The sequence below is a fragment of the Lissotriton helveticus genome, chromosome 9, assembly GCF_964261635.1.
Source record: "Lissotriton helveticus chromosome 9, aLisHel1.1, whole genome shotgun sequence".
NCBI classification, from domain to species: domain Eukaryota; kingdom Metazoa; phylum Chordata; class Amphibia; order Caudata; family Salamandridae; genus Lissotriton; species Lissotriton helveticus.
Window position 1 is genome coordinate 1,274,885,668 of NC_136070.1, and position 23,564 is coordinate 1,274,909,231.

Genomic DNA, 23,564 nt, shown 5'->3' on the forward strand with positions numbered 1-23,564 from the left:
AATCGGGGTTCATCTGGGGTTCTAACAAAAGATTAAAGGGAAGAATTATTTTAGTAAAATTCCCCACCCCATTTCTGTGTAGCTGTGACCACCCCCTAAACCCAGATATAGGAGCTACCTGGCTCTAGTGTAGAACAGGGTTACAGCATTCCAAAGGCATGATGTAAAGAGGCAGGCGGGCCCAAAAGTTATTATGAGATTTCCAGACATACCTGTGTCTAAGATGCCGGTATACCCCCCGGGATAGGGTCAGTCACATGTCAAGAGGTCCTGACGTGATTGAGTCAGCCTGCAGCTCTACCAGGTTTCCAGAAGCATTGACCTATCAGGCTTCCAGAAGCATTGACCTATCAGGCTTCCTGAAGCATTGACCTATCAGGCTTCCAAAAGCATGGACCTGTCAGGCTTCCAGAAGCATTGCCCTATCAGGCTTCCAGAAGCATTGACCGATCAGACATCCAGAAGCATTGACCTTTCAGGCTTCCAGTAGCATTGACCTATCAGGCTTCCAGTAGCATTGACCTATCAGGCTTCCAGTAGCATTGACCTATCAGACTTCCAGAAGCATTGACCTATTTGGCTTCCAGAAGCATTGACCTATCAGGCTTCCAGAAGCATTGACCTATCAGGCTTCCAGAAGCATTGCCCTATCAGGCTTCCAGAAGCATTGACCGATCAGACATCCAGAAGCATTGACCTTTCAGGCTTCCAGTAGCATTGACCTATCAGGCTTCCAGTAGCATTGGCCTATCAGGCTTCCAGTAGCATTGACCTATCAGACTTCCAGAAGCATTGACCTATCAGGCTTCCAGTAGCATTGACCTATCAGGCTTCCAGAAGCATTGACCTATCAGACTTCCAGAAGCATTGACCTATCAGGCTTCCAGAAGCATCACGCTTCCAGAAGCATCGACCTATCTGGCTTCCAAAAGCATCGACCTAGCCGGCTTTGAGAAGCATCGACCTATCAGGCTTCCAGAAGCATTAACCTATCAGGATTCCAGAAGCACTGACTTACTAGGCTTCCAGACGCACTGACCTATCAGGCTTCCAGAAGCATTGACCTGTTAGGCTTCCAGAAGCATTGACCTGTCAGTCTTCCAGAAGTATTGACCTATCAGTCTACAAGAAGCATTAACCTATCAGGCTTCCAGAAGCATTGACCTATCAGACTTCCAGGCACACTGACCTATCCGGCTTCCAAAAGCATCAACCTATCCGACTTCCCGAAGCTTCGACCTATCCGACTTCCCGAAGCTTCGACCTATCAGGCTTCCAGAAGCTTCGACCTATCCGGCTTCCAGAAGCTTCGACCTATCCGGCTTCCAGAAGCTTCGACCTATCCGGCTTCCAGAAGCATCGTCCTATCAGGCTTCCAGAAGCATCGCCCTATCAGGCTTCCAGAAGCATTGACCTATCCGGCTTCCAGAAGCATCGTCCTATCAGGCTTCCCGAAGCATCGTCCTATCAGGCTTCCAGAAGCATTGACCTATCCGGCTTCCAGAAGCATCGTCCTATCAGGCTTCCAGAAACATCGTCCTATCAGGCTTCCAGAAGCATCGTCCTATCAGGCTTCCCGAAGCTTCGACCTATCAGGCTTCCAGAAGCATTGACCTGTCAGGCTTCCAGAAGTATTGACCTATCAGTCTACAAGAAGCATTAACCTATCAGGTTTCCGGAAGCATTGACCTATCAGGCTTCCAGAAGCATTGACCTATCAGGCTTCCAGAAGCGTTGACCTATCAGGCTTCCAGAAGCATCGACCTATCACACTTCCAGGCTCACTGACCTATCCGGCTTCCAAAAGCATCGACCAGCCGGCTTCCAGAAGTATCGTCCTATCCGGCTTCCAGAAGCATCGACCTATCCGGCTTCCAGAAGCATTGACCTACCAGACAAGGCTCTTCTTCCCTAAAAGCTGCTTCACCTCTTTGTCTTGTGTGGTACTGTGTAACGTGGCAACCCAGGGCGGTAGCGTGCCTGTGCCAAGCAGCCGTAGACTAGACCCAACACACTCAATGTTACCTGAGTAACTTCAATTACTGACTCTTCAAACAAATTCTGGCAGCACGACACTGGCAACTTTGTTTTGCGTTATAACACAACATGATCCGGCATGTCCATATTCCTGTTTGACTCTGTTGCCTTTTCCAGATCTTGCTGTGTTCTCTCCATTTAACCTAGTTCTGTATTTCTGAGACATGCTGTTTTTGAAGTTCATCTTTCTGGGGTCAGCTTCCGGTAACATACGAGTGACCTTATTTTCTTCTCTCTCTTCAGGGGGGCTTTCTCGGAGGTGGTGCTGGCCGAGGAGAAGAAGACCCAAAAGCTAGTGGCCATCAAGTGTATCCCGAAGAAGGCGCTGGAAGGCAAGGAGACCAGCATCGAGAATGAAATCGCCGTGCTCAGGAAGTAAGTCATCGTCTCAGAATTGTGGCGTTTCACAGGTTTGGGGTCTTCTGGTGGCCCCAATCAAGGCTACCCCTGGGAACACAAGGCTTACACTGGAGTCATGGCACTCAACATCCCAAACCTTCAACAAGACGCTAGTTCTCCGGCGGCTCGCGGCACCATTTTCAATGTTCTGTGTTGTATGATCGATATCTGTCCCGGGCTAGGCATATGCCTAGGACAGGGGATCCTAACCAGGCGTGCCGGCACCCCAGGGGGTCTGAGATGGCATTTCAGGGGTGCAAAAAAGAGGGAAAGTATGTTCTGTTTGCATTAGAGGAATCCGTTGATTATAGGCATGCCTTATGTTTGGGGCGCGGACATTAATCAAACATTTCCTGGGGGTGCAGGGTATAGTAGTCAAGGTTGGAAACCATTGGCCAAGGGTCTGTGAGGTTTCCCCTGATTTTGGCATTCCAAAGCCCACAGGGGTTTAGTGCATGGAAGTCTGAGGAGCAGATGTTCAGGCATCTGCTTTACTTGCATACAATAGTTGCCTTTATAGTTACCATTTTTTCTTGTAAATGTAAATGTAAATGTACATGGATTTGTATAGCGCAAATCACCACTGGTTTCTAAGCGCTTGCTTAGGGAACCCGTCCTGGTATTCCCCTGTGAGATACCCCGGCAGGGTATCCACAAGGTGAAAGCCAGGCATCCCGCCGCGAGGGACCGTTGTGGAGATTAAGCAATCTATTGCCCAGAGTCACAGAGTGTGAACCCATGAATCGAGTAGGCACCGGAGCGAGAATTGTCGAGTCCATGGACATTTTAGGACTCAAGACCCCGCCGAGCCGGGAATTGAACCCTGGTCCCGGGCTGACCTCTGCTTCCAGGTCTGCCTCCTCTAACCAGTGAGCCACACTTCTCCACCTTCTTAAAATGGGCAACTGTTTCCATGTGAAAAGATCCTTTTCCAGCACCCACCAATGTCAAATCTGGGCAGGAAATGAATCACAGGTGTAGACCCCCCCTCCCCCCAAAGTTACAGGGGATGGCCCTGGATCAGAGGTGGCCACCTCCCCAACACTCCATGGAAGCACCCAGGTCCCCACCCTAGGGAGCCGCACACACCTGAGTGAAAGTTCACCCCCTGGATTTCACCTGTCAATGTGAATATTCTGACTCTGTGAATTGGGAGTTTGGAATATTGGGGCAAGTAGCATTTTTTTTCTTCTAGGTGCACCTAACCAGGATTATATGCTTTGAAAATCAGTGCAGTGGAAAAATAAATTGTTTATCCAGAGTAGGATTATGAAACTTTTTGGGACTAGTGCTGTGGTATTTATTCTCTGTTCTTCAGGACAGCTGCTCTTAACTTATTAGCGTCCGAAGGCCCCCACTGAATCACTATTTAAAAGGTGGAAAGCCACCCCTGAGCAATTTTCACAATGTGAAACTCCAAAAATACAGAAACAAGTATGCACCAAACACATTTGAAAATTCTGATTTTTTTTTTATTTCACAATTAAAAATGTATAAAAATATATCTTTTTTATTTTAATGAAAAGGTTGGAACTTTTCAAAATGTGTTTTTATTTCTAAAAGACAGGGGAATATGGTAGATTGAAGCATATGGCTTTGTCCTTTTTTCTCCTAATATTTGCTCTCTTTTTGATGGCAGAAATGACTGCTTCCCTTGTGGACACCAGTTGCCCCTACAAGAATCTCTATGCTGTACGTGTGCTGGTCCCAAGAATCACGCTAAGAATCAATTACATTTTTAACCTCCAATTTCAAACCCCTTCACATTTAAAGAGCATTTTGAAATTTTGTATTTTCAATTTTGCTTTTTTTAATGTATACATACTTTATTAATCTGTTAATATTTAATTTTCTAAACAGTTGTGGACCCCTGAGTGGGTGTCTGTGGATCCCTGGTTCAGAACCATCCCTCTAGGATATGAGTGCTGCAGCCACGCGTCGCTGCTCCCTCATGCAGTGCTGTGGCGTTACACCTCTACCCATCTCTTGCAGTAGTACTGCATGCTCTGGTTTCTGCCAGTCACCAGAAACAGTGCTGTAGCGTACTGTCTCGTACCCTCTCTGGTAACAGTGCTGTAGCGTTCTGTCTCGTACACTCTACTGTAACAGTGCTGTAGCGTTCTGTCTCATACCCTCTCTGTTAACAGTGCTGTAGCGTTCTGTCTCATACCCTCTCTGGTAACAGTGCTGTAGCGTTCTGTCTCTTACCCTCTCTGGTAACAGTGCTGTAGCGTTCTGCATCTTACCCTCTCTGGTAACAGTTCTGTAGCGTTCTGTCTCCTACCTTCTCTGGTAACAGTGCTGTAGCGTTCTGCATCTTACCCTCTCTGGTAACAGTGCTGTAGCGTTCTGTCTCTTACCCTCTCTGGTAACAGTGCTGTAGGGTTCTGCATCTTACCCTCTCTGGTAAAAGTGCTGTAGCGTTCTGTCTCGTACCTTCTCTGGTAACAGTGCTGTAGTGTTCTGCATCTTACCCTCTCTGGTAACAGTGCTGTAGCGTTCTGTCTCTTACCCTCTCTGGTAACAGTGCTGTAGCGTTCTGTCTCTTACCCTCTCTGGTAACAGTGCTGTAGCGTTCTGTCTCGTACCCTCTCTGGTAACAGTGCTGTAGCGTTCTGTCTCTTACCCTCTCTGGTAACAGTGCTGTAGCGTTCTGCATCTTACCCTCTCTGGTAACAGTGCTGTAGCGTACTGTCTCGTACCCTCTCCGGTAACAGTGCTGTAGCGTTCTGTCTCGTACCCTCTGCTGTAACAGTGCTGTAGTGTTCTGTCTCTTACCCTCTCTGGTAACAGTGCTGTAGCGTTCTGCATCTTACCCTCTCTGGTAACAATGCTGTAGCGTTCTGCATCTTACCCTCTCTGGTAACAGTGCTGTAGTGTTCTGTCTCGTACCCTCTCTGGTAACAGTGCTGTAGCGTTCTGCATCTTACCCTCTCTGGTAACAGTGCTGTAGCGTTCTGTCTCGTACCCTCTCTGGTAACAGTGCTGTAGCGTTCTGTCTCTTACCCTCTCTGGTAACAGTGCTGTAGCGTTCTGTCTCGTACCCTCTCTGGTAACAGTGCTGTAGCGTTCTGTCTCGTACCCTCTCTGGTAACAGTGCTGTAGCGTTCTGTCTCTTACCCTCTCTAGTAACAGTGCTGTAGCGTTCTGCATCTTACCCTCTCTGGTAACAAGTGCTGTAGCGTTCTGCATCTTACCCTCTCTGGTAACAGTGCTGTAGCGTTCTGTCTCGTACCCTCTCTGGTAACAGTGCTGTAGCGTTCTGCATCTTACCCTCTCTGGTAACAGTGCTGTAGCGTTCTGTCTCGTACCCTCTCTGGTAACAGTGCTGTAGCGTTCTGTCTCTTACCCTCTCTGGTAACAGTGCTGTAGCGTTCTGTCTCTTACCCTCTCTGGTAACAGTGCTGTAGCGTTCTGTCTCGTACCCTCTCCGGTAACAGTGCTGTAGCATTCTGTCTCGTACCCTCTGCTGTAACAGTGCTGTAGCGTTCTGCCTCTTACCCTCTCTGGTAACAGTGCTGTAGCGTTCTGCATCTTACCCTCTCTGGTAACAGTGCTGTAGCGTTCTGTCTCGTACCCTCTCTGGTAACAGTGCTGTAGCGTACTGTCTCGTACCCTCTCCGGTAACAGTGCTGTAGCGTTCTGTCTCGTACCCTCTACTGTAACAGTGCTGTAGCGTTCTGTCTCTTACCCTCTCTGGTAACAGTGCTGTAGCATTCTGCATATTACCCTCTCTGTTAACAGTGCTGTAGCGTTCTGCATCTTACCCTCTCTGGAAACAGTGCTGTAGCGTTCTGTCTCGTACCCTCTCTGGTAACAGTGCTGTAGCATTCTGCATCTTACCCTCTCTGGTAAAAGTGCTGTAGTGTTCTGTCTCGTACCCTCTCTGGTAACAGTGCTGTAGCGTTCTGTCTCGTACCCTCTCTGGTAAGAGTGCTGTAGCGTTCTGTCTCGTACCCTCTCTGGTAACAGTGCTGTAGCATTCTGCATCTTACCCTCTCTGGTAACAGTGCTGTAGCGTTCTGTCTCGTACCCTCTCTGGTAACAGTGCTGTAGCGTTCTGTCTCGTACCCTCTCTGGTAACAGTGCTGTAGCGTTCTGTCTCTTACCCTCTCTGGTAACAGTGCTGTAGTGTTCTGCATCTTACCCTCTCTGGTAACAGTGCTGTAGCGTTCTGTCTCGTACCCTCTCTGGTAACAGTGCTGTAGCGTTCTGCATCTTACCCTCTCTGGTAACAGTGCTGTAGCGTTCTGTCTCGTACCCTCCCTGGTAACAGTGATGTAGCTTTCTGTCTCTTACCCTCTCTGGTAACAGTGCTGTAACGTTCTGCATCTTACCCTCTCTGGTAAAAGTGCTGTAGCATTCTGTCTCGTACCTTCTCTGGTAACAGTGCTGTAGCGTTCTGCATCTTACCCTCTCTGGTAACAGTGCTGTAGCGTTCTGTCTCTTACCCTCTCTGGTAACAGTGCTGTAGCGTTCTGCATCTTACCCTCTCTGGTAACAGTGCTGTAGCGTTCTGTCTCGTACCCTCTCTGGTAACAGTGCTGTAGCATTCTGTCTCTTACCCTCTCTGTTAACAGTGCTGTAGCGTTCTGTCTTTTACCCTCTCTGGTAACAGTGCTGTAGCATTCTGCATCTTACCCTCTCTGGTAACAGTGCTGTAGCATTCTGCATCTTACCCTCTCTGGTAACAGTGCTGTAGCATTCTGCATCTTACCCTCTCTGGTAACAGTGCTGTAGCGTTCTGTCTCGTACTCTCTCCGGTAACAGTGCTGTAGCATTCTGTCTCTTACCCTCTCTGTTAACAGTGCTGTAGCGTTCTGTCTCGTACCCTCTCTGGTAAGAGTGCTGTAGCGTTCTGTCTCGTACCCTCTCTGGTAACAGTGCTGTAGCATTCTGCATCTTACCCTCTCTGGTAACAGTGCTATAGCGTTCTGTCTCGTACCCTCTCTGGTAACAGTGCTGTAGCGTTCTGTCTCGTACCCTCTCTGGTAACAGTGCTGTAGCGTTCTGTCTCGTACCCTCTCTGGTAACAGTGCTGTAGCGTTCTGTCTCTTACCCTCTCTGGTAACAGTGCTGTAGCGTTCTGTCTCGTACCCTCTCTGGTAACAGTGCTGTAGCGTTCTGCATCTTACCCTCTCTGGTAACAGTGCTGTAGCGTTCTGTCTCGTACCCTCCCTGGTAACAGTGATGTAGCTTTCTGTCTCTTACCCTCTCTGGTAACAGTGCTGTAACGTTCTGCATCTTACCCTCTCTGGTAAAAGTGCTGTAGCGTTCTGTCTCGTACCTTCTCTGGTAACAGTGCTGTAGCGTTCTGCATCTTACCCTCTCTGGTAACAGTGCTGTAGCGTTCTGTCTCTTACCCTCTCTGGTAACAGTGCTGTAGCGTTCTGCATCTTACCCTCTCTGGTAACAGTGCTGTAGCGTTCTATCTCGTACCCTCTCTGGTAACAGTGCTGTAGCATTCTGTCTCTTACCCTCTCTGTTAACAGTGCTGTAGCGTTCTGTCTCTTACCCTCTCTGGTAACAGTGCTGTAGCATTCTGCATCTTACCCTCTCTGGTAACAGTGCTGTAGCATTCTGCATCTTACCCTCTCTGGTAACAGTGCTGTAGCGTTCTGTCTCGTACTCTCTCCGGTAACAGTGCTGTAGCATTCTGTCTCTTACCCTCTCTCTTAACAGTGCTGTAGCGTTCTGTCTCATACCCTCTCCGGTAACAGTGCAGTAGTGTTCTGTCTTGTGCCCTGTCCGGTAACAGTGCTGTTGCGTTCTGTCTCTTAACCTCTCTGTTAACAGTGCTGTAGCGTTCTGTCTATTACCCTCTCTGGTAACAGTGCTGTAGCGTTCTGCATCTTACCCTCTCTGTTAACAGTGCTGTAGCGTTCTGTCTCTTACCCTCTCTGTTAACAGTGCTGTAGCGTTCTGTCTCACACCCTCTCTGGTAACAGTGCTGTAGCATTCTGTCTCTTACCGTCTCTGTTAACAGTGCTGTAGCGTTCTGTCTCATACCCTCTCTGTTAACAGTGTTGTAGCATTCTGTCTCGTACCCTCTCTGATAACAGTGCTGTAGCGTTCTGTCTCTTGCACTCTCTGTTAACAGTGCTGTAGCGTTCTGTCTCGGACCCTCTCTGGTAACAGTGCTGTAGCGTTCTGCCTCTTACCCTCCCTGTTAACAGTGCTGTAGCGTTCTGTCTCGTACCCTCTTTGTTAACAGTGCTGTAGCATTCTGTCTCGTACCCTCTCTGGTAACAGTGCTGTAGCGTTCTGTCTCGTACCCTCTCTGTTAACAGTGCTGTAGCGTTCTGTCTCTTACCCTCTCTGGTAACAGTGCTGTAGCGTTCTGCATCTTACCCTCTCTGGTAACCGTGCTGTAGCGTTCTGTCTCGTACCCTCTCTGCTAACAGTGCTGTAGCGTTCTGCATCTTACCCTCTCTGGTAACAGTGCTGTAGCGTTCTGTCTCTTACCCTCTCTGGTAACAGTGATGTAGCGTTCTGTCTCTTACCCTCTCTGGTAACAGTGCTGTAGCGTTCTGTCTCGTACCCTCTCTGGTAACAGTGCTGTAGCGTTCTGCATCTTACCCTCTCTGGTAACCGTGCTGTAGCATTCTGTCTCTTACCCTCTCTGGTAACAGTGCTGTAGCGTTCTGCATCTTACCCTCTCTGGTAACAGTGCTGTAGCGTTCTGTCTCGTACCCTCTCTGGTAACAGTGCTGTAGCATTCTGCATCTTTCCCTCTCTGGTAACAGTGCTGTAGCGTTCTGTCTTGTACCCTCTCTGGTAACAGTGATGTAGCGTTCTGTCTCGTACCCTCTCTGGTAACAGTGCTGTAGCGTTCTGCATCTTACCCTCTCTGGTAACAGTGCTGTAGCATTCTGTCTCGTACCCTCTCTGGTAACAGTGCTGTAGCGTTCTGCATCTTACCCTCTCTGGTAACAGTGCTGTAGCGTTCTTTCTCTTACCCTCTCTGTTAACAGTGCTGTAGCGTTCTGCATCTTACCCTCTCTGGTAACAGTGCTGTAGCGTTCTGTCTCATACCCTCTCTGGTAACAGTGCTGTAGCGTTCTGCATCTTACCCTCTCTGGTAACAGTGCTGTAGCGTTCTGTCTCGTACCCTCTCTGGTAACAGTGCTGTAGCGTTCTGTCTCGTACCCTCTCTGGTAACAGTGCTGTAGCGTTCTGCATCTTACCCTCTCTGGTAACAGTGCTGTAGTGTTCTGTCTCATACCCTCTCTGGTAACAGTGCTGTAGTGTTCAGCATCTTACCCTCTCTGGTAACAGTGCTGTAGCGTTCTGTCTTGTACCCTCTCTGGTAACAGTGCTGTAGCGTTCTGTCTCGTACCCTCTCCGGTAACAGTGCTGTAGCGTTCTGTCTCTTACCCTCTCTGTTAACAGTGCTGTTGCGTTCTGTCACTTACCCTCTCTGGTAACAGTGCTGTAGCGTTCTGCATCTTACCCACTCTGTTAACAGTGCTGTAGCGTTCTGTCTCTTACCCTCTCTGTTAACAGTGCTGTAGCGTTCTGTCTCTTACCCTCTCTGTTAACAGTGCTGTAGCGTTCTGCATCTTACCCTCTCTGGTAACAGTGCTGTAGCGTTCTGTCTCGTACCCTCTCTGTTAACAGTGCTGTAGCGTTCTGTCTCGTACCCTCTCTGTTAACAGTGCTGTAGCGTTCTGCATCTTACCCTCTCTGGTAACAGTGCTGTAGCGTTCTGTCTCTTACCCTCTCTGGTAACAGTGCTGTAGCGTTCTGTCTCGTACCCTCTCTGTTAACAGTGCTGTAGCGTTCTGCATCTTACCCTCTCTGGTAACAGTGCTGTAGTGTTCAGCATCTTACCCTCTCTGTTAACAGTGCTGTAGCGTTCTGTCTCTTACCCTCTCTGTTAACAGTGATGTAGCGTTCTGTCTCATACCCTCTCTGGTAACAGTGCTGTAGTGTTCAGCATCTTACCCTCTCTGGTAACAGTGCTGTAGCGTTCTGTCTCGTACCCTCTCTGGTAACAGTGCTGTAGCGTTCTGTCTCGTACCCTCTCCGGTAACAGTGCTGTAGCGTTCTGTCTCTTACCCTCTCTGGTAACAGTGCTGTAGCGTTCTGTCTCGTACCCTCTCTGTTAACAGTGCTGTAGCGTTCTGTCTCTTACCCTCTCTGTTAACAGTGCTGTAGCGTTCTGTCTCTTACCCTCTCTGTTAACAGTGCTGTAGCGTTCTGCATCTTACCCTCTCTGTTAACAGTGCTGTAGCGTTCTGTCTCGTACCCTCTCTGGTAACAGTGCTGTAGCGTTCTGCATCTTACCCTCTCTGGTAACAGTGCTGTAGCGTTCTGTCTCGTACCCTCTCTGGTAACAGTGCTGTAGCATTCTGTCTCGTACCCTCTCTGGTAACAGTGCTGTAGCGTTCTGTCTCGTACCCTCTCTGGTAACAGTGCTGTAGCGTTCTGCATCTTACCCTCTCTGGTAACAGTGCTGTGGCGTTCTGTCTCGTACCCTCTCTGGTAACAGTGCTGTAGCGTTCTGCATCTTACCCTCTCTGGTAACAGTGCTGTAGCGTTCTGTCTCGTACCCTCTCTGGTAACAGTGCTGTAGCGTTCTGTCTCTTACCCTCTCTGGTAACAGTGCTGTAGCGTTCTGTCTCTTACCCTCTCTGGTAACAGTGCTGTAGCGTTCTGTCTCTTACCCTCTCTGGTAACAGTGCTGTAGCGTTCTGTCTCGTACCCTCTCTGGTAACAGTGCTGTAGCGTTCTGCATCTTACCCTCTCTGGTAACAGTGCTGTAGCGTTCTGCATCTTACCCTCTCTGGTAACAGTGCTGTAGCGTTCTGCATCTTGCCCTCTCTGGTAACAGTGCTGTAGCGTTCTGCATCTTACCCTCTCTGGTAACAGTGCTGTAGCGTTCTGTCTCGTACCCTCTCTGGTAACAGTGCTGTAGCGTTCTGCATCTTACCCTCTCTGGTAACAGTGCTGTAGCGTTCTGCATCTTACCCTCTCTGGTAACAGTGCTGTAGTGTTCTGTCTCGTACCCTCTCTGGTAACAGTGCTGTAGCGTTCTGCATCTTACCCTCTCTGGTAACAGTGCTGTAGCGTTCTGCATCTTACCCTCTCTGGTAACAGTGCTGTAGCGTTCTGTCTCGTACCCTCTCTGGTAACAGTGCTGTAGCGTTCTGCATCTTACCCTCTCTGGTAACAGTGCTGTAGCATTCTGTCTCGTACCCTCTCTGGTAACAGTGCTGTAGCGTTCTTCATCTTACCCTCTCTGGTAACAGTGCTGTGGCGTTCTGTCTCGTACCCTCTCTGGTAACAGTGCTGTAGCGTTCTGCATCTTACCCTCTCTGGTAACAGTGCTGTAGCGTTCTGTCTCGTACCCTCTCTGGTAACAGTGCTGTAGCGTTCTGTCTCTTACCCTCTCTGGTAACAGTGCTGTAGCGTTCTGTCTCTTACCCTCTCTGGTAACAGTGCTGTAGCGTTCTGTCTCATACCCTCTCTGGTAACAGTGCTGTAGCGTTCTGCATCTTACCCTCTCTGGTAACAGTGCTGTAGCGTTCTGCATCTTACCCTCTCTGGTAACAGTGCTGTAGCGTTCTGTCTCGTACCCTCTCCGGTGACAGTGCTGTGGCGTTCGGTCTCGTACCCTCTCTGGTGACAGTGCTGTGGTGTTCGGTCTCGTACCCTCTCCGGTGACAGTGCTGTGGCGTTCGGTCTCGTACCCTCTCCGGTGACAGTGCTGTGGCGTTCGGTCTCGTACCCTCTCTGGTGACAGTGCTGTGGTATCCTTGCTCTGCCAGTCTAAGACAATAGTGCTGCACTTTCATACTCCTGCTTCTCCCATGTAGGTGTGCACCTCTGTCCTTATCTAATAATAGTGCCTGGCATCCAGCTGCTGGTGAGCTATGATAATAGTGCTGCGGATTCATGTCATTGCCCCTCTCATGGAGCAGTGCTGTAGCTTTACAGCTCTGCCCCTGGCTGATAATAGTGCTGCGGCTTCTAGGCCCTGGCCCTCCTCAGTGATAGTGTGGTGGCTTCCGGTCGTTGCGCCTCTCCAGTAATAGTGCTGTGGCACCCAGTCCTCTGTCTTTCTAGTATAACAGTGCTGTGCCTTTACACCTCTGACCCACTTTACTAGTATGCTGCCCCCACCAATCACGAGCCCTATCCTCTTATAGTGCTGCAGCATCCTGTGTACACCTCTCTTGTAATAGTGCTGCATCTTTCTGTCTCTACCTACCCCTCTTTGGTAACAGTGCTGTTTCATCTATTCTCTTCCTTTTTAGGATAATAATGCTGTGCCTTTGTACCTCTGCCCCCTACGGTATTAAGGTGCAGCTTCAAGTTTCTGAGCCTCTCCTGTTGTTCTATGTCTTCCCACCTCTGTCCCTCTCTAGTAATAGTGCTGTGGCCCCCAGTATCGGGCTGTCTATGGTAATAGTGCTTCTAGCGCTGCTGCTTCCAGGCGCTGAGCCTCTTTTCTAAGAGCGCTCTGGCCTCCAGGCTCTGTGCCTGTCATTGGTCATTAGTGTCACTGCTGCTTTGCTTGTGCTTGTTTTCGTGCTCTTAGTTTAGCCGGTGCTGCCGTTTTCCGTTCTTGGAACCTCTGTCCTTGGAATGTCCCTCTGGGCCCCGGGAGTTTCCGAGCAGGCGGCGGATTCCACAACAGTGATGGCCTGTCCCCTGACACCCGGCGCTCCGGGCACTGCACACCCGCTGGATGCAGGGGGACAGGATACTGGTAAAGGGCCCTGCACACCCGCTGGATGCAGGGGACCCGGATACTGGGGCTGGGCCCTGCACACCCGCTGGATGCAAGGGACCCGGATACTGGTGCTGGGCGCTGCACACCCGCTGGATGCAGGGGACCCGGACACTGGTGCTGGGCGCTGCACACCCGCTGGATGCAGGGGACAGGATACTGGTAAAGGGCCCTGCACACCCGCTGGATGCAGTGCACCCGGATACTGGTGCTGGGCGCTGCACACCCGCTGGATGCAGGGGACCCGGATACTGGTGCTGGGCACTGCACACCCGCTGGATGCAGGGGACCCGGATACTGGTGCTGGGCGCTGCACACCCGCTGGATGCAGGGGACAGGATACTGGTAAAGGGCCCTGCACACCCGCTGGATGCAGGGGACCCGGATACTGGGGCTGGGCCCTGCACACCCGCTGGATGCAGGGGACCCGGATACTGGTGCTGGGCGCTGCACACCCGCTGGATGCAGGGGACAGGATACTGGTAAAGGGCCCTGCACACCCGCTGGATGCAGGGGACCCGGATACTGGTGCTGGGCGCTGCACACCCGCTGGATGCAGGGGACCCGGATACTGGTGGTGGGCACTGCACACCCGCTGGATGCAGGGGACCCGGATATTGGCGCTGGGCGCTGCACACCCGCTGGATGCAGTGGACCCGGATACTGGTGCTGGGTGCTGCACACCCGCTGGATGCAGGGGACCCGGATACTGGTGCTGGGCGCTGCACACCCGCTGGATGCAGTGCACCCGGATACTGGTGCTGGGCGCTGCACACCCGCTGGATGCAGTGCACCCGGATACTGGTGCTGGGCACTGCACACCCGCTGGATGCAGAGGACCTGGATACTGGTGCTGGGTGCTGCACACCCGCTGGATGCAGGGACCCGGATACTGGTGCTGGGCGCTGCACACCCGCTGGATGCAGGGACCTGGATACTGGTGCTGGGCGCTGCACACCCGCTGGATGCAGGGACCTGGATACTGGTGCTGGGCGCTGCACACCCGCTGGATGCAGGGACCCGGATACTGGTGGTGGGCACCGGATATTGGCGCTGGGCGCTGCACACCCGCTGGATGCAGTGTACCCGGATACTGGTGCTGGGCGCTGCACACCCGCTGGATGCAGTGCACCCGGATACTGGTGCTGGGCACTGCACACCCGCTGGATGCAGAGGACCTGGATACTGGTGCTAGGCGCTGCACACCCGCTGGATGCAGGGGACCCGGATACTGGTGCTGGGCACTGCACACCCGCTGGATGCAGAGGACCTGGATACTGGTGCTAGGCGCTGCACACCCGCTGGATGCAGGGGACCCGGATACTGGTGCTGGGCGCTGCACACCCGCTGGATGCAGGGGACCCGGATACTGGTGCTGGGCCCTGCACACCCGCTGGATGCAGGGGACCCGGATACTGGTGCTGGGCGCTGCACACCCGCTGGATGCAGGGGACCCGGATACTGGTGCTGGGCGCTGCACACCCGCTGGATGCAGGGGACCCGGATACTGGTGCTGGGCGCTGCACACCCGCTGGATGCAGGGGACCCGGATACTGGTGCTGGGCGCTGCACACCCGCTGGATGCAGGGGACCCGGATACTGGTGCTGGGCGCTGCACACCCGCTGGATGCAGGGGACCCGGATACTGGTGCTGGGCGCTGCACACCCGCTGGATGCAGGGGACCCGGATATTGGCGCTGGGCGCTGCACACCCGCTGGATGCAGGGGACCCGGATACTGGTGCTGGGCACTGCACACCCGCTGGATGCAGAGGACCTGGATACTGGTGCTGGGCGCTGCACACCCGCTGGATGCAGTGGGCCTGGATACTGGTGCTAGGCGCTGCACACCCGCTGGATGCAGGGGACCCGGATACTGGTGCTGGGTGCTGCACGCCCGCTGGATGCAGGGGACCCAGATACTGGTGCTGGGCGCTGCACACCCGCTGGATGCAGGGGACCCGGATACTGGTGCTGGGCGCTGCACACCCGCTGGATGCAGGGGACCCGGATACTGGTGCTGGGCGCTGCACACCCGCTGGATGCAGGGGACCCGGATACTGGTGCTGGGCGCTGCACACCCGCTGGATGCAGGGGACCCGGATACTGGTGCTGGGCGCTGCACACCCGCTGGATGCAGGGGACCCGGATACTGGTGCTGGGCACTGCACACCCGCTGGATGCAGAGGACCTGGATACTGGTGCTGGGCGCTGCACACCCGCTGGATGCAGTGGGCCCGGATACTGGTGCTGGGCACTGCACACCCGCTGGATGCAGGGGACCCGGATACTGGTGCTGGGCGCTGCACACCCGCTGGATGCAGGGGACCCGGATACTGGTGCTGGGCGCTGCACACCCGCTGGATGCAGGGGACCCGGATACTGGTGCTGGGCCCTGCACACCCGCTGGATGCAGGGGACCCGGATACTGGTGCTGGGCGCTGCACACCCGCTGGATGCAGGGGACCCGGATACTGGTGCCGGGCGCTGCACACCCGCTGGATGCAGGGGACCCGGATACTGGTGCCGGGCGCTGCACACCTGCTGGATGCAGGGGACCCGGATACTGGTGCTGGGCGCTGCACACCCGCTGGATGCAGGGGACCCGGATACTGGTGCTGGGCGCTGCATACCAGCTGGATGCAGGGGACCCGGATACTGGTGCTGGGCGCTGCACACCCGCTGGATGCAGGGGACCCGGATACTGGTGCTGGGCGCTGCACACCCGCTGGATGCAGGGGACCCGTATATTGCTGCTGGGCGCTGCACAGCCGCTGGATGCAGGGGACCCGGATACTGGTGCTGGGAGCTGCACACCCGCTGGATGCAGGGGACCCGGATACTGGTGCTGGGCACTGCACAACCGCTGGATGCAGGGGATCCGGATACTGGTGCTGGGCGCTGCATACCCGCTGGATGCAGGGGACCCGGATACTGGTGCTGGGCGCTGCACACCCGCTGGATGCAGGGGACCCGGATACTGGTGCTGGGCGCTGCACACCCGCTGGATGCAGGGGACCCGGATACTGGTGCTAGGCGCTGCACACCCGCTGGATGCAGGGGACCCGGATACTGGTGCTGGGCGCTGCACAACCGCTGGATGCAGGGGACCCGGATATTGGTGCTGGGCGCTGCATACCCGCTGGATGCAGGGGACCCGGATACTGGTGCTGGGCGCTGCACACCCGCTGGATGCAGGGGACCCGGATACTGGTGCTGGGCGCTGCACACCCGCTGGATGCAGGGGACCCGTATATTGCTGCTGGGCGCTGCACAGCCGCTGGATGCAGGGGACCCGGATACTGGTGCTGGGAGCTGCACACCCGCTGGATGCAGGGGACCCGGATACTGGTGCTGGGCACTGCACAACCGCTGGATGCAGGGGATCCGGATACTGGTGCTGGGCGCTGCACACCCGCTGGATGCAGGGGACCCGGATACTGGTGCTGGGCACTGCACACTCGCTGGATGCAGGGGACCTGGATATTGGTGCTGGGTCCCCTGCACGTTAAGAAATGTATTACACATTAGTGCAGTATATCACACTTTAAGGCTGCACGTTAAGAAATGTATTACACATTAGTGCAGTATATCACACTTTAAGGCTGCACGTTAAGAAATGTATTACACATTAGTGCAGTATATCACACTTTAGGGTGGCACATTAAGAAATGTATTAAACATTCATGCAGCATATTTCACTTTGAGGCTGCATGTTAAGAAATGTAGTTTGCATTAATGCTGTATATGACTCATTAATGTTGCAAGTGAGGAAATGTACTGCACTTTAAGAAATGTCTTTCACATTTATGCTGCAAATCACACATCAAAACTGCATGTTAAAAAATGATTACACAATGCTGCATATTACACATTTATGCTGCAAATTAGGAAATGTATTACACATTAATGCGTCAAATTACAAAATGCTGCACATTATAAAATGTTTGCATATTAAAGCTGCATCTTACATGTTAATGCTGCAAGTTAAAAAATGTATTACACATATGTTGTATACTACACATTAAGAAATGTATTGCACATTAATGCTGCAAATTATTAAATGTTTGCACATTAATGCTGCATGTTTCATGTTAATGCTGCAAGGTAAGAAATGTGTTGCACAGTAATGATGCATTTTACATAGTTCTGCATGTGAAATCTATTACACGTTAATGTTGCACATTACATATTTATGTTGCAAGTGAGAAAATGTATTACATATCAATGCTGTATACCACATGTTAATGCTATATGTTAAGAAATGTTTTGCGCATTAATGCTGCATGTTAACAAAAATCTTACACAATAATTATGTTTATCTATATGAATGATGTGTGTGAAATGTATCCCACATTAAAGCTGCATTTACACAATAATGCTGCACGCTAAGAAATGTAGTGCACATTAATGCTCCATATTGCGTATTAATGCTGCATGTGTAGAATATATATATTTTGATACAAAACAATTGGCCCAGAGTTCAGTTCTTGAGTGTGTGAGACCATTTGCTGACTGAGTGTGTACAACAAATCCTTTGCACTGTCCTCTGGTACTGCCTTACTGCTCGACCAAGCTACCACTTTAGAGAGTAAGGTTATATCTAACTTTAGCCCCTTCCATACCTCTGGGGACTGTGGACTCTGTGCATACTGTACCTTACTTTGGTCCAGTATATACAGAGCCACTTTCCTACAGTGCTGTTCTGGTTGGTAGTTGTTTTCTTTGTGCCTTTTAGCCCAGTGTCGTTTGTGTTGTTTTCTTCGCACTCCACTCTTGAGGGGGGGGGGATATCCGGTCTCATCTGTTGGAGTTCTGCTTCCCTGGGCCACATTGTCGTCTGTTTCGGGAGAGGTCTGCCGGTTCTGTGGCTCTTCTTGGCTTGCAGTCATGGGTTGTCCATGGTGGGTGTCTGTGTTGTGGCCCTGTGGACGTCACCTCCTACCTTGTGGTCCTCTTCTGGTGGAGGTTGGTGGGGGTGCATCTATGTCGTTTGCTGATTCTGTTCTACACAGTGTTTTGGTGTAGTGTTTCTGTGTGGGAACGTTTTGTTCTCTTTTCGGATTGGACTGTGTTCTACAGTTTATTCCCTTAGTTTTCTGTTTTCATTGAGTTCTTGATGAAGCTAATTACTGCTTTGGTATCTGCTCATTATGTAATTACTGTGGCGAGGAAGACGGATGAGACGGTCATGCCCCGGTTACTTACCGGTAATCTTCATTACACCAAGTCCTGGTCTTTCCTCGCCACAGTATAGTTTTTCATCCCTTCCTGTCCTGTTGTGCATGGCTTCACGTTTTATTTTTTGTGGCTTTGGAAACAGGATGTGATGTGGGTGGACTTCCTCTTCATAGGAGGAAGAGGACGTCAGCCATATTGGAGGGATGGGAGACTAGTGTGCTAACTTTTGACTTGGGAGTGTCAGTGGGAGGCTAAAGTTCATTATGGAATTACTGTGGCGAGAAAGACTAGGACTTGAAGTAAGAAGATTACCAGCAAGTAACCGGGGCATTAATATTGCGTGTGAAGTAGTGCATGACATTTAACTTTGGAGCGTGGCCATAAAATGTTACTGCTGTCATGGCTGCTTGGACCGGAAGTCTAGTATGAAATGAGGCCAGGACAAGCAGGAGCTGCACAATGGGGGAGGGGAGGAGGCGTGAGGGGGGTCCATGTTGCACGAAGGCCCTAAAACCTACAGCCCGTGGGGTGCTCACATAACTTCGAGGTCACGTGTGTTGTCTCCAGCCAGGAAAACCAGAATGACTTGTTTGGAAGCACCCAGCCTGCATTGCGTCTGGGTCCTGTTTTACTAGGGCGGCAGTTTGTCTTACATAAGTACACAGCTTAAGTTCTTTGCACCATGGGCGAGTGTGCACACGTCCTGTAATGAAAAGCAAATATCATGAAAGAAGTCTGTAATAACACTCTTTTTACAAGAGCTTCAGGCCGTACTGCGACGGAGTTACAGGCTGTAAACAGGGGCTGATATGGTAACCCGCTTAATGGTACTGAATTTAGCGACCTCGGCAGTATGAAAGCCCGAGTCGGCCTCGCTAGGAATGGATTCACACGTTTGGCCTGGAGATAACCACAGATGTTGGTGGTGAGCGTTGAACTCACAGAATCGTCCAGCGGGATGAGTGTGGTGTGCACTACATACGTCGGTTCTCATCCACACGTGTCATTCATTACACATGAACTCACGAGCAGAATTCACTGTTGCAAGAGTTGTCTCCGGGCTTGGCCTGTGGATAGTGAAAATGATGCATTAATTCCTGCACGTGAGACTGAAAATGCCTTTAGTAAGTTAACTTGCTGACTGAGGACCCGAAGCTGGGTTTGCTCGGTGCCACCTGTCTGGGCAAAATCTACAACACTCATTAAGTGCCCTGGCACAAATCCTGCGTGTCCCCGGAGCATATGTTAAAAGTATCCTTCACTGCTCGAGCAGGTATGTTCTAGTACCCTTTGCCCTTTAGGTTACGTCACACATTTCTAGAATTGAGGGGAGAAGGAAGCTGCGCCTGCGGGGGGAGGGGAGGGGGGGTCAATGCTGGAATTAAATCATTTCAATGAGGTTCCTTGGTGTGTGGGTACGAACTCTCTAGCTATGTTTATTTATCCTTAAGGTTTAAATACCCTCAGACTGTTCCCTCATTGACGTCACAGCGCTTTCCATGCATCGAGGCGTATTCACAAGGAATCACATTTTAAGCCCTGCTGTTTCCACGAATTTTAGCAAATACAGACAAGATTCAAGGCCTGGGGGCCAGCACATGGGGTTTCTCAACATCAACGGCTTCTCCGAATTAACTGAGGGCGGGAAGGGCAGTGTCATAGTTGCCACAGGGCAGATCGAGTGTGCACGACTGTGATCCTCGGCAGATTTTAGCGTCTGTTGCCTAATACCGCACTCTTCACTCTTCCGTATGTTTTATTAAGTAAGTTACCACACATCCGGGCTCTGCCAATCACCGAGAACAGATAAAGTAGTTGAAATCTTGCTCCCGGGGGCAATCAGTTATGCTGCTTCCGGATCCGCTCCTTCAATCCAGGAGGTTCTTTCGAAACAGATGACGTTGCATCACTTTAAAGTGTTGATCGCATCACTGTGTGTTTTACAGTAACACAGAGTAGAAAGAGCCGCGTTATCTTATTCTTAAACACACGCATCGGTACACACCAGCCTGGCACCTGCAGGTTTCAATCTCACAAAAACTGACGCAGGGTTTTATCATTCCAATGTTGATAAAAAAGAAGGAGTGCTTTTGATAATTTTTGTGAAAGCACACAGACACTCAGCAGGGAGTATTATATATACCACGTCTTTACATGTATTATTCTTGTCAGACATGGAAGCTTGGAATAACGTTTGCCTGTCATTTACTTATTACAGTGCAGTTGTGACATCACTTCTCTGTAATAAAAAAAGACACGACACCGTTAGTCAACTGTATGTTGAGTTGTGAAGGATGCATTACAAGTAATCAGGCATCCTACCCTCTCCCCTTAGCGTCCAAGACCCCCAGGGGATCTGTGACCTTTAACCCACCCCCTGTCTGTGTTTCTAGTATTCCTATGCATGTTATGCTGTAGATATGTCACAAGGGCGTGCACAGAGTTACAGGAATGCAGCCTGGGACCCTGTAGATTTTAATGGCACTGAACTCTTAGGTGACTTACAATCTCCGTATTCCATACGGTAAAAGGAGGGGGGGGGGGGTATTTTATCCATTTGTTAAGGCTCTTGTATTACAATAGTTTGATGTGAGAGGCTCTCATGATAACAATATCTTGGGAAAGGGGCACTAATGGCTGTTAATGGCCCTCTGAGCCATCACTCCAGTGTTTGTACTTCTGTTTCTTCAAGTGTAATTGACAACCTCAGTGAGTGGAATGTTCTAATAGAACTATATACCGTAGCCCTTCTGCCTTGGGCTGTACCGGTTGTTAAAGCGCCCCCCTGCCTTTCCTTTTAGGCCTGCACCTGTGGCCAGGGCAGTAGCCCTAAAAAAAGAAGTGGGGGTCGCTGACTTCATGACAGGAAGTGACGTCACGAAAAGTGGCTTGCACCATCAGACTCATTGCCTCCCCTCGCTCACCCCTTAGATGCAATTGCATCAGAGAAGCCAGCGCGTGGGCAACGTTCTGAATGGGCTCCGATCTCGCCCCAGAGAGGCCAAAGAGTGAATGTGTGGCTCCATTTGCTCCAGTTATCGAGCTCCCGGTAAAATAAGTGAGGGAACACCGTCCACCCGCGTGGTACCCCGCCTCGAGCCCTGCCTGTGGCTCGACCTCTGACTAGATCCTCAGTCTCTAATGGTGCTTAAAGGCCCTCTCCTCCGCTATCACTTTGAAGAACAGCCCTTCGCTGTCCATCGCAGCCGGAGGCAGAAGGACAGGGGCACGATATGAGCACAGAGACGGACTCGCCCTATGACAACTCTTGGAGTGTGGCCTAACGGCTGGTCTTTGCCGCTACTATCTGTTCACAGCGATTGCGAAGTGTGGGCCTGATTCACAGAACTAACTTAAGACAAAATCCTAAACTTACTACTTTTGGTATTCACAGAAGTTAGGATTTTGTCTTAAGTTTGTCTTGAGACAGACTTAACACAGACTTAAGACAGATTTAAGACAAAATCCTAACTTAAGTCTGTCTTAAGTCTGTTTTAAGTCTGTCTTAAAACAAATTTAAGACAAAATCCTAACTTCTGTGAATACCAAAAGTAGTAAGTTTAGGATTTTGTCCTAAGTTAGTTCTGTGAATCGGCCCCTGTGTGTGTAAAGCAGACGGGTCGTTTGGCCTCCTTTTCTGTTGATGTTGAGTCAGATCCTTGGGTCACGTGCTAATACCATACCCACTGCCTATCAGCAGAGCCACTGGAATTATGTGGCACAAGAGGGCCAAATTATGCGGCAGGGTTGAGTAAATTATGCGACAAAAAAGGCAAATTATGCAGCATAGTGTGGCACATTTTGTAACATTATTACTTCATTATTTTGTGAGTTCTACACTCATTAACACTGTCTGGGCATTAATTGCAACTCATTAGTACTAGTTTAACATTCAAATAAAGCAATAGGCAAAAGAAAAGTGACCTGTCCAGCTTTGCAAAGGGCCTTTCACAGCACAGGAGCACGTGCTGTTGCATGTTTTTGTAACGTTTGAGCCATATGAGCTAGAAATAAACATTTTTTTTTGTTAAAACCTGCAGATTACGCAGCAATGATGGACTATTTGGCAAAGGCCTCAAATCTATAATTATGCGAAAAAATTGCTGCGGCCGCACAATCGCATTATTCCAGTGGCCCTGCCCATCAGTTAGTAACGGCTGTTAATTGTTTTTCACCCCATTATGTGCTGGGGCCTTATGCTCGAATCTATACAATTTGTGAGGCTAGCCATTAGCAGAAGAATCCTTGCAAAGGAAGGTAACATCTGTTAATACCCTGAGCAGGGGGGGGGTGGGGGGGTGGAACTACAACTTAGTTTTCTGATATAAGAGCAATACTAGTCATAATAACCATCCTGCTGCCTTCCAGTGGGATTTTTGTTGAAGTGACAAAAACATTGAAATTGATGAAACAGGCGAGGACAAAATAAACAAATATGAAGGCAAAAAAAAGTGATTTATGTATTTTTAAAGTACGGGCTGGGTGTGAGCGAGGTGTGGCTAAGCCAAAAGCATACGGACTTTCCAGATGTCAGTGCAGTGTGACAACTGAGGCGTTTAAACCGGATTAGCGTCCCCTAAAGCTAACACACACAACTGGGTGTGTGTCCAGCAGGAAAGTGTCGCACGAAACTCACTGACTACAGACTACATCAAAGATGAAATCACAAGTGCTGGTGGGATGCTGATCCTCATACACCAGCTATCGACTGAGGGTCCGGGCAGGGGGACTTTTCAATCATATATGTTCGGTCAAAACTTTGAAGCTTTTTTTACGGTCCTATTTTTTGTATTGTCTCTTGTTATTGTGGATTTATTATGAAAAATTCAATAAACTATTTTGAACGCAAAAAAAAAACTTCTAAGCTTTGGGCTACTTTAACCGAGGCCGCATGCTGGTGACGGAACCGCTCCGTCATCAGCCGCGGTCGGGCTGTGCTCATGACGGAGCGGTTCCGTCATGGCCCCGCCCGCTCAATAGAACACCCAGCGCAGGCACGGAATGCGTGCCGCGCAGGCGCGGCGGCCGGGCCATGACGGAACCGCTCCGTCATCAGCACAGCGCCACCGCAGCTGATGACGGAGCGGTTCCGTCATCAGCATAGAAAGGGTTAATTTAATTGCCAAGGCAATGCCGGACAACTCAGCTTATGCCAAAACCGGTCAACGCGGGCATCATTGTGCCGCTGTGGTTCGTTCCTTCTCCTACCT

At 50.7% G+C, this 23,564-nt stretch overlaps 1 protein-coding gene across 1 annotated transcript in view; it reads left to right on the top strand.

The window, feature by feature from the left end:
* CAMK1 (calcium/calmodulin dependent protein kinase I) overlaps positions 1–23,564 on the top strand; it is a 411,042-nt gene that overhangs the window by 263,679 nt on the left and 123,799 nt on the right. The window contains exon 3 of the mRNA XM_078661850.1: positions 2,281–2,412. Coding sequence (XP_078517976.1) covers positions 2,281–2,412 — 132 coding nt within the window. The remainder of the gene's footprint in view (positions 1–2,280; positions 2,413–23,564) is intronic.